General features: G+C 25.4%; 2 protein-coding genes across 3 annotated transcripts; both read left to right on the top strand.

Annotated features, from left to right (window-relative positions):
• The first annotated feature begins 5,626 nt into the window (after nucleotides 1–5,626).
• LOC122847451 lies at nucleotides 5,627–14,258 on the top strand. 2 transcript variants are annotated; one of them, XM_044145144.1, is made up of 10 exons: nucleotides 5,627–5,875; nucleotides 6,713–6,930; nucleotides 10,389–10,509; nucleotides 10,684–10,849; nucleotides 12,837–13,030; nucleotides 13,115–13,284; nucleotides 13,350–13,532; nucleotides 13,614–13,692; nucleotides 13,768–13,946; nucleotides 14,029–14,258. In XM_044145144.1, the coding sequence occupies exons 2-10, from the start codon at nucleotides 6,734–6,736 to the stop codon at nucleotides 14,255–14,257; spliced, it is 1,518 nt and encodes a 505-aa protein (XP_044001079.1). In that variant the 5' UTR covers nucleotides 5,627–5,875; nucleotides 6,713–6,733; the 3' UTR covers nucleotide 14,258. The 2 variants fall into 2 exon arrangements, with proteins under 2 accessions (XP_044001079.1, XP_044001078.1); XM_044145143.1 differs by having other exon boundaries at nucleotides 5,628–5,875; nucleotides 6,708–6,930.
• On the top strand, nucleotides 12,010–12,685 carry LOC122847463 (probable small nuclear ribonucleoprotein E). The gene has a single exon (XM_044145178.1). The coding sequence runs from the start codon at nucleotides 12,125–12,127 to the stop codon at nucleotides 12,407–12,409; it is 285 nt and encodes a 94-aa protein (XP_044001113.1). The 5' UTR covers nucleotides 12,010–12,124; the 3' UTR covers nucleotides 12,410–12,685.
• Nucleotides 14,259–15,831: the final 1,573 nt, after the last annotated feature.

Below are 15,831 nucleotides of genomic sequence, written 5' to 3'. Positions count from 1 at the left end.
AATTTATTTGTGGACTAGACTGTCTATGTAACATGAATGCACGATTGGCTGATGTAGGTACTCTTTCCCCTTAAAAAAAAAAGCTTCACATCATGGCCGACATGATTCAATGGTTTTAGACTAGCTGTTGTCGACACTCGAGTCTTCCACTGGACAGGTTTGATTGACAAATAATTGGACATGATACCGCATAATCATCGAGCTGTGATGTTGCGGTTTTGAACCGCGAAAATCATAGCAGGCCTAATGTTAAATATTCACCCTAACTTTTCCTCCATCAAATTAGTCATCTGTTTTTTTTTTTTTTTTTTTTTAATTAAACTCGCAAATAATTCACATTGTTATATTATTTATCCTTTTGTTTTTCATCAAATTTCTATTTTTATTATTCAATTTGATTTTTTTAAAATAATTTTATATAAAAGTTTTTATAGTTATTGAATGAAATATAAACATCAAGCTTGATAAAACCATAAACATAAAATACAGAATATATTTATTTTAAATTATAAAACACTGTAAGTTATAAATATATTTATTTTAAAAAATTCAACATGTGGTAAATATTTATATATGTTTATCAACATATCATGTGACCTCAATAAAATGAGAAAAAAAAAAAATAAAAACTTTTGCAAATTGTGTATTGAAGCAATGCACTTTATATAGGTGTCAAATGAAAAAACTTGTTATCTCAAACAACGTTACAGATTTTGCAGACTCAACTTGTTCTTATATAGTGAAAGTAAAATAAAAATTGTACTATATGTTATTGATAAAATAAATAAAAAATAGAATATATTTTTTATTTATTTATATATATTTTTGTACATCTAGATAATAAAAGAGAGAAAAAAAATTTAGTAGACATGCCGGAAATCGATACTGACATGGTACAAAAGACTGCTGTTGAATCGCAAAAGGGACGCCGTGTTTGATTACGTTTCTCATGCCTCTGTTTCACACCCTGAATTTTCTATATATGAACAAAGTGTAACTATTGGTATATATTGACGCGAAAGTAATGCAATATACTGCATGTATAAATTTTATTTTTGTGTTAGTGTACTACTATAGTATATGGGGTTGTGTGTACATCAGATTTGTATTTATTCAGTGCGTCATGGATGAATTGAAACGTGTCTAGATGTCCTTGGTCCAAAACTTATATCCCTTCGAGATTTTCGTAATACCCTCGTGTATCCTTAGGCTGTATAATTATGCTTCAATGAACCTGTGGCTATTTTGTAGATGAATGTTCATATGTATTATCCCTATCATGTGTATGATCAAATCGAAACTTGTCAGAATTTATTTATTTTATATTCTAATAATTTTCTACTTTTCATTATTTATACTCAAAAATTATTAGAGCTATATTGATAAATCTTTCATTATTAATTTCGAAATATTTTCATTATTTTTAAAAATGTTTAAACTATTTTTTTTGTTAAAAATCTTCAAGATTCATTTACTAATTTTTTTTTTTTTACCTGAATTTAAACTCATTAATTTAAATTTTTTTAATTAAAATATTTATATTAATAGGAAATTTAAAAAGAATTTATTTAAATATATATAAATATGGATTTATATTTTTTTTTTTATATATATTTTAGCTTTGCTGAAATCATATACTCGAATTTTTTATTTTTCCATTTTATTCACTCAAGTGTAGTGTGCACTCTGAGGCTCTTTTCTTTTAAGTATTGCTGCCCAAGTCACGTGAATTTTCTTCGTCTTTACGTGGAATATATAAGACCAACTTGGCTCACATATACTATGACTGATCTTTTCAAATCTTTTTCGTGTGAACTTTTGTTTTTACCTCATTTTTATATTTCTATAAATGTTCTAAAGATTTTTTACTTTTCATACACATATATAAATTTACATGAGCATGAGCTTTGCAAAAAAATTATCAAAAAGGGTTAAAAGGGTTAATAATATTAAAAGAAAATACTTTGACACGTTCATATGTGTTTAAGCTTTTTTTTTTTCTTTTAATTATTTAATTCTTTAATCATTTTTTTGCAAGCTTAAATTAAAAATTAAGGTAAATTTTAATTAAAATCAAAAGCAAATTTTTAGTATTATTTTTTATGATTTATTTTTAAAAGTATATATGAAAAAAAAAATTAAAAAAAAAGAAATGGCAATGTCATTTTTTTAATTTCCTGTTCTTACATGAAAAAGTCCTTGAAACGATACTTGAAAATGTCATCATAAGTGTAACATTCACGTCCGTTACAAAAGTGAGAAAGGAAGATACCACCCGTTGTGTATAGTGTTATAAACTATTATATATCGGGGCAGACATTTGATGAAGAAATTTTATGCTGTTGAAAGTTGAGGGGAGGAGTAAATGAATATGAACGCGTCAAAAAATGTAACAAGGGCAACGATGAAATTGTTGTTTCTTTTGTGGACATACTCAATCGAATGTTGTTCAAGTGCTCTTTTTGCAAACTCCCCTAATGGAACCTCCCAAACATATAAATGCAACCATTATGGGGTGATGTGTGTGGTGTGGCTTCTTTCACACGATTCCATCGTAAATTTTTTATTTTCATTCTCAATTTATATATATTGTCTAAATCAATTTTAATAATGATAATTGTTGTAAATATTTCAAAAGAGTACTTGGTAATTTTTTAAATTAATTCCAAGCTTAAATTTAAAAAAAAATATATATAAATTTATTGACAAATTTATTCACCGAGATTTTATTTTAAAATAATTTATTTTATAATTTTTTATGTCTATTAAAATATGCAATTAATAATTACTACCCAATAGGACAATCGTATTCTCCAATTTATTTTAAAAAAGAAATTTTTAATTATATAATTTTAAGTGTTTATTTAAAAAAAGAAAAATATTATTTATAAAAATAAAAAAAATCAAAATATTATTCAACAGTTTTAAATAAATTTGCAAGTTGGATAAAAAAATATTAAAACCACATTGTCACTTGTTCCGTTATTATAGTCATTATCATCATTATCATCTGACAAGCTTTCAAAATTAATATTACACCGAGACCGCAATCTTCACAATAACATAATAATTATATATATTTTACAACAAAATTTTCCAAGAGCTGTTGACAGTTTATATAAATTTTTTTTTGCGGATAATTTACGTAAAACCATCGTCTATTTGTATATACACATTTTATAGTATAAAACCACTAATGTGCATACTTCCATTATAATGTCACTTTCGATTTAAAGCTCATGCGAATACAGATACACAATTTAAATATATATATAGATAATGAGGTATAGGGTGCAGTGAAAAGGGTGCAGACAAAAAATCATGAAAAAAAAAATAGCAATAATCCCATGAGACATATTTGCAACTGAAATTATATTGGATAAAATTATTGCACTGCAATTTAATATCGATGATTAATTATCATACATTAATAATGATAATATTGCTAAATAAAAAAACAAAATTTGCTTGTTGATAATAATTTTAAAACTTGCATAAAAATAATTTTAAATAATTAAATAAAATCAACATTATTTTACATTAATTTGTGTTCATCAATTTGTTAATTATTTTTTTAATTTTAACATGACGTTTATTGTCATTTTTTTTTTTTCATTTTGTATTATCTCAGCATCAGATCCTTTTTGCCAACCTGTCTAACCATTTAAATTGAATGTGACGTTATGAAAGTAGCGTTAGTGGTTTTGCCAAAGTTGAATTGTTAAAATTTTATAGAAAATTCATTTTGTCATCACAGTTAATTGGGTTGTTAGTTTGTAATTCAAATTACAAATTATTTTACATGAATATGCATACAATAATAATTTTAAAATAAAAACAAGTTTCAATTTAATTTAACGCGTTAATTTTTTAAATAAAATTTAAATAATTTACATGATAAATTAAATTATATTTATATCATGAATTTAATAAAACTCATACACAATAATATTATATCCTGTATACAGAGTAAAAAAAAAAAAAAGGAAAGCTTAAATCGATGAAAAAGAAAAATATAAATATAAAAATCTCTTTCACATATTTCACACAGAAATATAAAAGATTTTCACGCTTCAATTTCGTGGCAATAGAATTACGAAAACGAGAATTATATATTTCCTATGGATGAGGTATAATATATATATATTAGAGTAATAAAAAAAAGTGGAAAAAAATTTTCTTAAAAAAAAGATTTCAATGAATAGGAAGCACGAAAAGCTCAGTGAAGCCCAAGTGAGTTCTATTTCCCTGGTACTTATAACCTCCTTCCATCCTTTTTTTTTCTGCTTAAAGCTTTTCTTTTCCACTATATATATTTGATATATATTTTATTTTCTGAAGACCAGTATATAAAGGGGTTGGGGGGTTGTGCAACTACACTTACTGAAAAAGTACATAGTTTCCATACATGTAGTTTCAACGCCCTCTATTATTATCACGTGAATGGATTTCATTCGATACGGAACAGATTCGATTCGACATTTATTTTTTTTTTTTGCTTTATATGTTTATTTATTTTCCTCCAAACTATATTTATTTATTTTTATCATTTATTTTATAGCATACCGTAAAAACTTTTTACATCATATAAATTTTTTTTTTTTTATGCATTCAATCATTACCCTTCTTACTCTCATTAGTGATGTCATTACTTTTCAGGATATACTTTCTACCGTAAAATTTTTATACACACTCATTTATTTTATTTCATGAAATTTTTTAAATAATGTTTTTATATATTTTTTTATCATCAAGAAAATTTTATTTGTTTAAAAAGATATAATAAACTGCTTGATGTAAAATTCTGTAGAGCTGGAATCTGGAGTTGACATTTAACCACTAAAATAAAAACGTAAAATTATAATTTTTTTTTTAAATGCCAAAATAATGAATGAAAAAAAAAATTTTTTAATTATTTAAATTTCAATGACTGTTAATTAAAATTTGTTTTTGCTTCATTATAAATTCAATTGTCAAAATATCAGATGACATTGTTATGTACGATTGAAATTATTATTAAAACATTGTCACTCTTTTCATTGTTATATATTGAATCACGTAAATTTCATACACATGTTTTTGTATCCCTATCTGATTTACACACAGTGACTATTTGATTTATTTTATGATTGGAGTATATTCAGCAATTAGTAACAATTGTATTTTAAATTGTTAAAAATTTCATTAATTTATATTCAGTTACTGATAAATCGGGAAATCATTTTTCCATCATGAGAAAATCATTTACGATCTATAGACTGTTTTACCTTCCAAAGATAAATATTGATTTTTGTTTGGAGCATTGATCACTGTGGCAAGAGAAGAAAGCGCTGGACCTCAGAGAAAAAATGATCTCCATGATGATGATGATCTCAAAAAAGTATTGAAAATTTTGTGGACCAAAATTAAATAATCATCTGTTAGCAAAAAAAAAAATATAAGATAGAATAAAAGTGACAAAATAAATTGATTAATCTTATCACCACAAAATATCACAATTTATTGTTCACATTTATTTTACACGTCAATGTTTTCCATCAAGTTTTTGTATTAATGTTTATTTATTTTTCATTATTTTATAAATTAAATAATATAAAGAAAATAAAAGTGATTCATTGAAGTTAAAATAAAGCCACAACAAGGTAAATTTAAGGCGTCCTTTTTGGAACTCTATCGGTCAAAAGAATATACCTGGTGTGGATTTGGCAACGGTGGTTGTGAATAGTATCTCGCGGGAGTTTGCCGCAGGTTATTCAGCAGTGCTAGTAGTTGCTAAACACACCCAGATACTATTTTATATGTCAAAATAAAGTGAAAAATTGATAATTATTTTTAAACTCGTGTTAAATATTTGCTAATACATTACAGCATTAAGGTAAATTAATTATAAACTATTGTTATTTAAAATCAACAATAATTAATATTTACTTTATTGATTAATTTGTTTGAAAAAATATTTATATTATTGGTGAATATCACAGGTGTGTTTGTTGGTGTTTCATATAGAGTAAGAGAGACAAAAAAAAACTGGTTTCACCGGCAATCATTTGAGCTTGTTGTATTGGCATTGAAATCACAACACTGTGCACGTGGATTTTGTAAAATAAACAAACACATATTTTGTTGAAATAAAATTATTAACATTCAATTAATCACGTGGAACAAAACGTCCAATTTAAAGCTATTTTTTTTCAATCATCAAAAAGTAATATAGTGTTTTTTTTTAAATACAAAAATAAATTAAAATTGATTTATTAGTTTTTTTTTTTATTGATTCATTTGAAAAACATAAATTGGATAATTAGTGAAAAACAAAATTTTTAATTGTATAATTATCTGATTTACGTACAAATGAATAAATAATTTATCATTGTTATCAGTTCAATTTAAAATTTAATTCAAAAATTAACATACTTATTGTGGTCCAATAAATTTTGTTGAAAATTTACTGAGACAATAGACAAAATACCATTTGATAAATTGTCAATTGGCATATTTTTTTTTTATTTTTATTTTTCGCTTGATTTATTGTCGTTAATCTGATTTTGCCCCAGCCAACTATGAAAATCCGATTAGAGAATATTAGTGTATCCATCTCCCATGTCAATTGATTGATTGTTTTTATTTATATTTTTTTTATTTACACATTTAATCATAAATAAATAATTTTTTTAATAATTTAAATATTTTATAATTGTTATTTAAAGATCAGGAAATTTTGGAGTAATTTGATATGGCAAATCGAGTTATTGGTGGAGGTTCAAATAATGGAGCAGCTGGTTCATCGGGTGAAGTTGGTTTAGCTGGTGTTCCAAGACTTCTTGAGGATTTGGCAAGACTATCAGAAGATAAAGATTCAGCAGATATACTTTTTCTTCTTGGAAGAGAAGAAACACCCGTTTATGGTCACCGAATAATACTCCAAGTCAGGTCAGTCTTGTATTTTTTTTTTTCCTTCTTCTTTATCTCAATTTTATTTGCCAACCTACATGAATTTTTTTTTTTTTTTTCCATCTCAATGTGACAAAAAAACTTTTCCAATAGTCATCAGATAAACTTTTTATGTGCAATGATAAAATCTTGCGGTTTTACACAAGGGAAAACTGATTAATGAGTTATCGTTATTATCACTGATGCAAAATTATTTTTATTATTATTTACACTCTATTATTATTGGATAGGGATGAAAAAAAATTATGACTAGAAACACGTGGCTCAAGAAAAGTCCCTTGAGATTGAAAAAAAATAATAATATTATTGTGAAAATGTCTCAGATGCGTGAATAAATTATTTGCTCAACGAAAATATTTAATTTATTATTAAAATAATTTTTACCTAATTGATTTTTAATGGATTTTTTTTTTTTTCTTTTATATTTTACTAGAGAAATGTTTACATTGTTCAATTTATTTTTGTGGTATTGTTAATAATTTTTATTTCAAATAATTATGAAGAATAATTTTCTTGATATTTTTGTTGAGAGCTTTTTTTTTTTTTGTCATTTCATAAACAGACGTGTCAATTGCAGACAACAACTTGAATTTTCGAGACTCTCAAAGTTGTCGTATTGAGTTGGGTATTGAGTATAACATGTATAAAATATACTGACAGACAAAGGAATCACTTACCAAATACAAATTCAAAGCTCATTTTGATTTGTCGATGGTAACCATGATTCACTTTGATTGTCAATATATATATACTATTATTTAAATTGAGAAAATATATATATATTTATTTTTCAATTGATTCTGCAATTAGTTTTCAAGACTCTTGTCATCATCAAAATCGTGTCAAAACCTTTCAACAAGATCTGAAAATAGCTCTTGCTTTTCAGGCATAAATGGAAAATCTAGTTAATTTTGTCGACTAATTATAATATTTTCTTTAATCAATATATTATTCTGTTATAAATATATACTTAATTAATATTCATCTTGAAAATATTTTCAAGGAGATAAATTATTATCGTGCTTGATTGTTGGCATTGTCATACTTGAAAAGTTTTTAATGAGATGGAAGAACACACTTTCTTCATAAATGAATCTTTTCATTTACATAAAATCGAACAAAATTTCTAAATATTTTTAAATTACCTATTTATACAATTATTTTACAAAACAAAAAAAAAACAATATTGATTTTTTAATTTTAATTAAAATATATTTCTAATTTAAAAAATACCACAAGTATTAGTATCGAAATTTAAAGTTGCAATCAATCTTTTTCTAAAGCTATTATTTTGACAATTTGAATTGGGCTTGGTCTATTAATGTTGGCTTACGTGGATATATAGTTTAAATCTAAAAAAAAAGTAAATTTATTTGATGATGACAATGATACTGGTCTCGTACAGATAAAAGCTTGAAAATTTTTTTTTTAGGAAAATCTTTTACGTGGTTTTTTTCGCGTTCATATATTTAAAAAAAAATGAAGCTATCATTCTGTAACACCCTCTCTTGCTATTTCTCTCTTGGTCTATTTCTCTCCATCACTCTTTTTCCTCTTGGTAGCTGCAGTACTTTGGCGGATATATAATCGCGTGCTTGGTCGTTAGCAGCAGTGCCCTGAGGCGACATTGAACCCTTGCCACAGAGCCGACCACCTTTCCCGCTTGGTGAACCCCAGCCCTTATCTAACCTACCCCTGTCATTGAAATTTCTTCTTTTTTTTTTTTCCATTCTTTTTTTTTCCTCGTAAGTTCATTTCACACGTGTAAATTTTTATTTTTCATTTTTTTTTTTTTTCTTCTTTCTATTCTTTCAAGCACGGTAGCCTATTCTTTGGTTTCGTCACTCGTAGAATTTTGATTTCCTTTGATTCTCCAACCGCACATTCAACAACTTCTTCATCAACCCTCGTGATTAGAGAAAAACGAATTGTTCCATATCAACTACGAGGATTTTTCTTTTTTTTTATATTTTCGAAATTCATTATATGATTTTATTAATTTTTTTTCGTTCAACACACCGCATAATATTATGGCTTTTTTATATGCAGTGTATTTTCATTTTTATTTTTGACAAGGGTGTCATTAAAAATAATATTGACCTACAATCGTTATCAAAAGTGGTTTCATTGTCATCAAGAAAATATATAATGTGCATTGAAAAATGCAAAAAACAAAAAAGAATAATTTATTATGTATTTGCTTTTTTTTTTTGGCGTGTTAACTGAAGTGTCTGGTGGAAGATAACTATTGAAAATTGATCGAAAACATGTATACGGAAAATATTTTAACGGAATTTTTTATTCAATTTTTTTTTTTCATTTTTTTGTTAAGCATGTTTTCTTGGGAGAAAAGAACAACTACTACCTTGGTTGTTGGAAAAGATTGGTCATGCGAAAATACGATAACGTGGCTATTGAATTTTTTTATACTTTAGCATAAGGACCATGGACTTCATTGAATTTTTACGCTTGTGAACAAGAATTTTTTCAAGCTACTGATTTTTTATTTTTTATTATATGCGACAAAAATAAGAAAATTTACAACATGTTATTTCAACTTTTGCACCTAGATGAATTAATTTTTAATTACAACTTTTTAAAAACTAATTTTATTTTTTTACATAAAGTTTTTATATTTATTTTAAAAAAAACTTCAAACGTTATAAATTATTTCATTAAAAGTTGCAATTTTATAGTATTTATATTTGCAGCATAATTTTTTTAGTTTTGTCATTTTAAAAGTTTAAATTTATGACTTTTTAAATTATATCAAAGGAAATTCAAAAAAAAAAAAAAAAAATCTAAAGTCAGGATGTATATAATTCAGTATTTTATTTATTATTTTTTTTGTAACAATTATCAATTTACATGCAAGTATTGCTAAATTTGAATACGTAAAAAAGTTTTGATACAGAGTTAAGCTGAAAATGAGAAAAAAATGTTGAAATGAAACTCATTTTCAACGACATCAAAGCATGTGCAATACTGAGTTTCATTTATAGTCGTTCTCCACATCAGATCTTTGACAAATTTTTTTTTTATATGCGTTATACCTCCTTTTACATATTGACTGCCTTCTGACATCAATAGATCTATTTTTTTTTTTTATTTCATTCTCACATATGCTTTTCTAAGCATCAAAAAATCCTACGATTTTTTTCCTTTCATTTTCACCCAAGATTTTTCATCCCCTTGTGAAATAAATAGAAAAAAAAATCCCCTTCAATTGATCACCAGCATTCACTGCTATCTTGGTGACGTTAATCGATTTCAAAAATTTCTAAAAGTCTTCTTACGATATATTAAAAAAATATATTTCTACATAATAACAATTATTTTATTTTGTAAATTCATTATTCAAGTTAATCTACTATTTTTAAAAATTATTTACCATCAAAAATCATAAATATCTCAATTGAATTTTCTTACTTTTCCAGATGTAAAAATTTTACTGTACCAAAACGACTTGGTACACCAGGAAATTTAACTCCAGTTAGAATGCCACATGCACATGCAGAAATATTTCGTCAATTTATGCACTATGTTTATACTGGAAAGGTAAGCATTAAATTTTAATAACCCATTATAAAATTATTATAAAAAAAAAGAAAGAAAAAAAATAATAATAGTTGAGTGAATTTTATCATGAAAAATAATAGTATGTATGTTCTATCTAAAATTTCTAGTAATGCACATAATAATATAATTTAACATACTTTTATTATTATTCAGATCATGCTTCAAGACAGTGGAATTTTTGAAATGCTTGCACTTGCACAAGAATTAGGAGTAGAAGAACTATGGCGTAGTTGTGAAGAGCATGTTTCAGCAACACTTAGTCCTGATAATGCGTGTGCACTTTTGTCTGCTGCTTTGGATGCACAAGAAAGAGTACTTGGTAAGTAAAAAAATTTAAAACCATGTATATATTTTATACTTGATGTCCCATAACAAATTGTTATATGTCTGTGTGTCTAAGATCTTGAATAACAAAAAAAAAAAAAAAAAACAAACAAATGCAATATCTGTTTCTGTATATATGCACATATTTATTTATTTTTTTTTTTATTTTATTATCGTACATAAAGTCTCTTGAACTTTACCTCTGAATTATTTATCCCATCTCGATGTTTGATATTGCCTTGAAAGCCAGATAGATGAGTCTCTCGATATTGGATGTTTTAAATCACCAAATACGAATTGCCAATGATGCTCGGAAATAAAAAGAAAATAAAAAAAAAAAAAAAAATTGATTGCATTTCGACATGATGCAAGGAAAAAAAGAAAATAAAAACTATCTACTACACATGTTTAATGAAAAATACCATTAATATTATATCAAGTAAATAAACAAAAAAAAATTAAATAAAAATAAAAATGTCAATTGAAAGATTCATTATTTTCTTTGACATACAACAGTGATTCGTCAATCTAAATTTTAATTATATTGACCTAATAATAATTATAATAAAATTAATTAAAAATGACATTCTCATATTGTCATTAATCTTAATTATTTTAATTTTGGTTAAATTTATTTGTGCTACATGTGGAATATGGGATTAACTGGGGTCTGCAAAATGTCAAAGGGGAATTTATCCTACCAAGTAATATGTCATTTGTATAAATGCCGGTTAAATTTGTTGTTTTATATAAATTTTAAGCCTCAAATTAAATGGCTTTAATAATTTTAAGTATCATTAATTGACCAATATTTCCATACACCGTTAATTAGTCAACAAAAAAAGCTTTATCTTTTTTTTTTCAAAATTTCTATTAAACAAAACAACTCAGTTTTTTTTTTCTTTCTAAATATTATTAATTAATTTTTAATTGTTAATTTAATAATTTATTTATTAATTAATTATATCGTTTTATAATAAAAAAAATAAATTTTAAAATTCAATTTTTTTTCCAACAATGACATCTGTTGGAAATATTTGTTTTACAAAGTAATCGAATTTCTTTTCTACCGGCTGGAAACTTGCACGCTAGATGTCATAAATGTCATTTCGAAAAAAAAAAAATAAAAAAAAAATGCTAAAGTGACGCCGCCATATTTATTATTAATTTATATTTTCTATAAACAATATAAGCGTTGCCGGCGTTTGGAAAATAAAATAAATAACACAATATTGTGTAATATATATTTGTTAAATAAACAATTGCAAATATGTCGTACAAAGGACCACAAAAAGTTCAAAAGGTAATGGTACAACCCATTAATTTGATATTCAGATATCTACAAAATCGTTCAAGAGTTCAAGTATGGTTATTTGAAAATATTAACCTGAGAATTGAAGGACACATTGTTGGTTTTGATGAGTACATGAATCTTGTTTTGGATGAAGCTGAGGAGTATCACATGAAAACAAAAACAAGAAAACAACTTGGAAGAATCATGTTGAAGGGTGATAACATTACACTTATACAAAATACAAATCCAGGAGGCAATTAATTATTTATCAAAAACATAACCTTCAATTTTGTCAATAAAAAATATCCATGAATAACAACAAGAAGCAGAGATTCAACGTCCAACAGTGATTGACATAAAGTGAATACAAACTCTTGATAAAATTGAGAAAAAATTACTTCAACATTGAATAACCAAGTGTTATCAAATAAAAATCAACAAAATAAATATTTACTATAAAATTTTTGTAATTTTACTTCATAATCATTCAGTTCAATTACTTGTAAATGATATTCTGCTAATTTAAGAATAATTATTAATTAAATAATAGTTAAATTACAAAAATATTTGTGTTTTTTTTTTCTTTACACAATTACCTTACCTTTGTTACATTTGTTATGGGATAATCATTACTTGTTGTTTGTAAATAATATGTAATTTGTTAATTAAATTTTGTAATATTAAACAGGAGGAAAAGGAGCATGTTCATCATTTATTGAACGTTGTTATTCATTCATTGGTGACAATGCTGTTGAAACAGTTAAAACAACAGCATTTTGTAATCTTCCAAAAGATGCACTTGTTAAATTAATATCATCTGATTATTTGGGACTTGAAGAGGAGGATGTTTGGCGAGCAGTTTTAAATTGGGCAAAATATCAAGTTAGCTAAGAATATTGTTTTATTTATTGATGATTCTTTTTTAAATTTAATATAAACATTTATGTAAAATTTATATTTCAATAGGCTGGTGTAACACAACCAACTCAGCATTGGACTGAAGAAGAACGTGCAAGAGTATGTCAACATCTTGCTGGTGTTATAAATCATGTACGTCTTTTATTAATAGACAGTCATGTTTTTGCTGAAGAAGTTGAACCAACTGGTGCTGTACCAATTGAATTATCTCTAGAAAGGTATGATAAATAATATTTAAAAATATTTATATCATTTGATGTAATATTTAATTCAATAATTATAGATATCGTTATGCTGCTGTTCCAAATAAATATGCTGAAAATTGTAGTGACAAAAGACTTCAGCCACGTGTTGGTAAACTATTATTTCCTGGATCACAAATATTATCAAGAGACAAAATGGCATACCAGAGATTATTAAATCAATGGTATGGTTCATCAAAACAAAATTGGCGTCTTATTTATCGGTAATAAATTCCACTTATTTCATCAATAAAAATTAACATCAATATTTAAATATTAACATCAATTTTATTATGTTTTTTTAGAGCATCAAATCATGGCTATTCAGCAGCAGCTTTTCACAGACATTGTGATGGAATTTCTCCAACTTTTACAATAGTTCTTGTAAGTAAAAAAAAAAAAATTAATTACTGGTAAATTTAAAAAACAAATAATTTTAATTCTTGATATTTGATTCAGGGACCTCGAGGAGAAGTGTGTGGTGGATTTAGTGATGTTGCCTGGGAAAAAACTGATAAAAACAGTAGATATATTTCAGCAGAAAAAGCATTTCTTTTTACACTTACAAATACCCAGGATATACCACCAACCAAGTATGATTTAATTAAAAAAAATTTTGCAATTTGTTATCATCCAGAGTAAGTTGATCTTTCAATGTTGGCTTTTTTCATCTTCAAATTAAATAGTAATATGTTTTTAATTGAATTTTTTTCTATTTAGAATTGGTCCAATATTTGGTGCTGGTGCTGATTTAATGATATCAAATAATTGTAATGCAAATATGGATAGTTACAGTAATCTTCCACATAGTTATGATGGTGAAAATGCATCAACAACAGTTCTCATGGGTGATTATCAATTTAATGTTATTGATTATGAAGTTTTTACTCTTAATAACATAAATAACACACTCCCAAAGTTAGATAAACTTAAAATAAACAATAATTAATAGCCATAAAATTTAATGACAATTAATTGTAAATATATATATTTTTTTAAATTCATTTTGAATTCCTTACAATATTAAAAGCTTATTTTTTTTTTCCTGTGCCATGAATTTTGTTTAAAAAAAAAAAAATATATGTATATAAGCAAAATAAAATTAAAAAAAGAATAATAATTTTGATACAGTGTTATGTTTTTTCAACAAACAATCTACTTAATCCGTTTTTTTTCAAGGACCGTAATACCAAAGATTGAGATATAGCTACACATATAAACTTAATTTATTTTTTTATATTTATTTTTCACAAAGATTTTTAGTATTCAAGAAAGTCATTTAAAATTCAACGCCCCAAATAAATTTCTAGTATAAAGCTGGATAAAAAAGACAGAATGAATAATAAAATATGATAAAGAAAGTAGTCAGACTTTATTGGTCAAATAATTTCATTGGATAAATGTGAATTTTTTTTTTTAAAATATGTTTGGGCCTCCTGGGTGGATTTGCAACGCCTTTAGGGCCTATAAATTGGTTTAATTGATAAATAATAGTTGGTGGTGGTGGTTCGAAGGTGAAATCCATTATGGGGAGAATCCGGTCCACTTGTAAACGGGTTAATATAAATTTAAGCTGATGCTATACAACCATGTTTAGAACAAGAAATTAATAACGCAAAAGATAAAACCCATCAAAAGAAAAAAAAAAAAAGAGATACTTAAGTTTAATTTATTTCAACAATAATTATGTCAACAATAAAACAATCAACTACAAATAATTATTGCTTCAAAATAAAAAAGACTAAACAATATATTAAAGCTAGACGTGAGTTTTAAATAGAAAAAAAATATTTTACTTTAAAGAATAAGCAAGACATCAATGTTTTCGTGCAAGGGCTAATGTAATAATAATAATTAATAATTAAACACGCAAGGGATAAACATGTATCCCGTAAAGTTCAAACAGTGATTATTCGGTAGTGATGTCTATACAAAAACAATCGCGTGGGAGGGGTTAAAAGGGTTAAAGCAACACATTGCAAAAGTGTTTTTAAAAAATTATTTATCCAAGAGGGTGAAGTAAAAATAAAAAAAATATTGTATTGATGGTGTGTGTTGTAGGGTTTAATAATACAAGATGACCCGTAAGTCAAAACCTGTAGCGACCCCCATGAACTGTGGTCACATAAACCACGGATTTATATTCAAGAAAAAACACATAACAGAACTATGAAATTCAAACGAATATATAATAATAAAAAAAATAAATAATATGCAAGAAAATAATAAAAATCATAAATAAATTAGTAATAATAATAAACTGAAGATACAAATTTAAAAATAATAAAAAAATTGAAAATAATAATAGCTTTTTCATCCACGTGACGACGACGACGACGACAAGATTAATTCTAGTTTTCTTGATTCTCTTGTATAGTTGTTGTTGGAATAAATAAAGCAAAAAAAAAAAAAATAGATAAATATATTGGAATGCAATGTATATTCAAGAAGGCCAAGAAGGTGGTATTAAAATAAAGTAGCGTTGATTGGATTATACGAGCTAGATGTTGATGTTGTCAGACA

The sequence above is a fragment of the Aphidius gifuensis genome, linkage group LG1 (genome assembly GCF_014905175.1).
Source record: "Aphidius gifuensis isolate YNYX2018 linkage group LG1, ASM1490517v1, whole genome shotgun sequence".
Classification (NCBI taxonomy): Eukaryota; Metazoa; Arthropoda; class Insecta; order Hymenoptera; family Braconidae; genus Aphidius; species Aphidius gifuensis.
The sequence above is the reverse complement of the archived record's forward strand: the minus strand, read 5'-3'. Positions and strand labels throughout refer to the sequence as shown.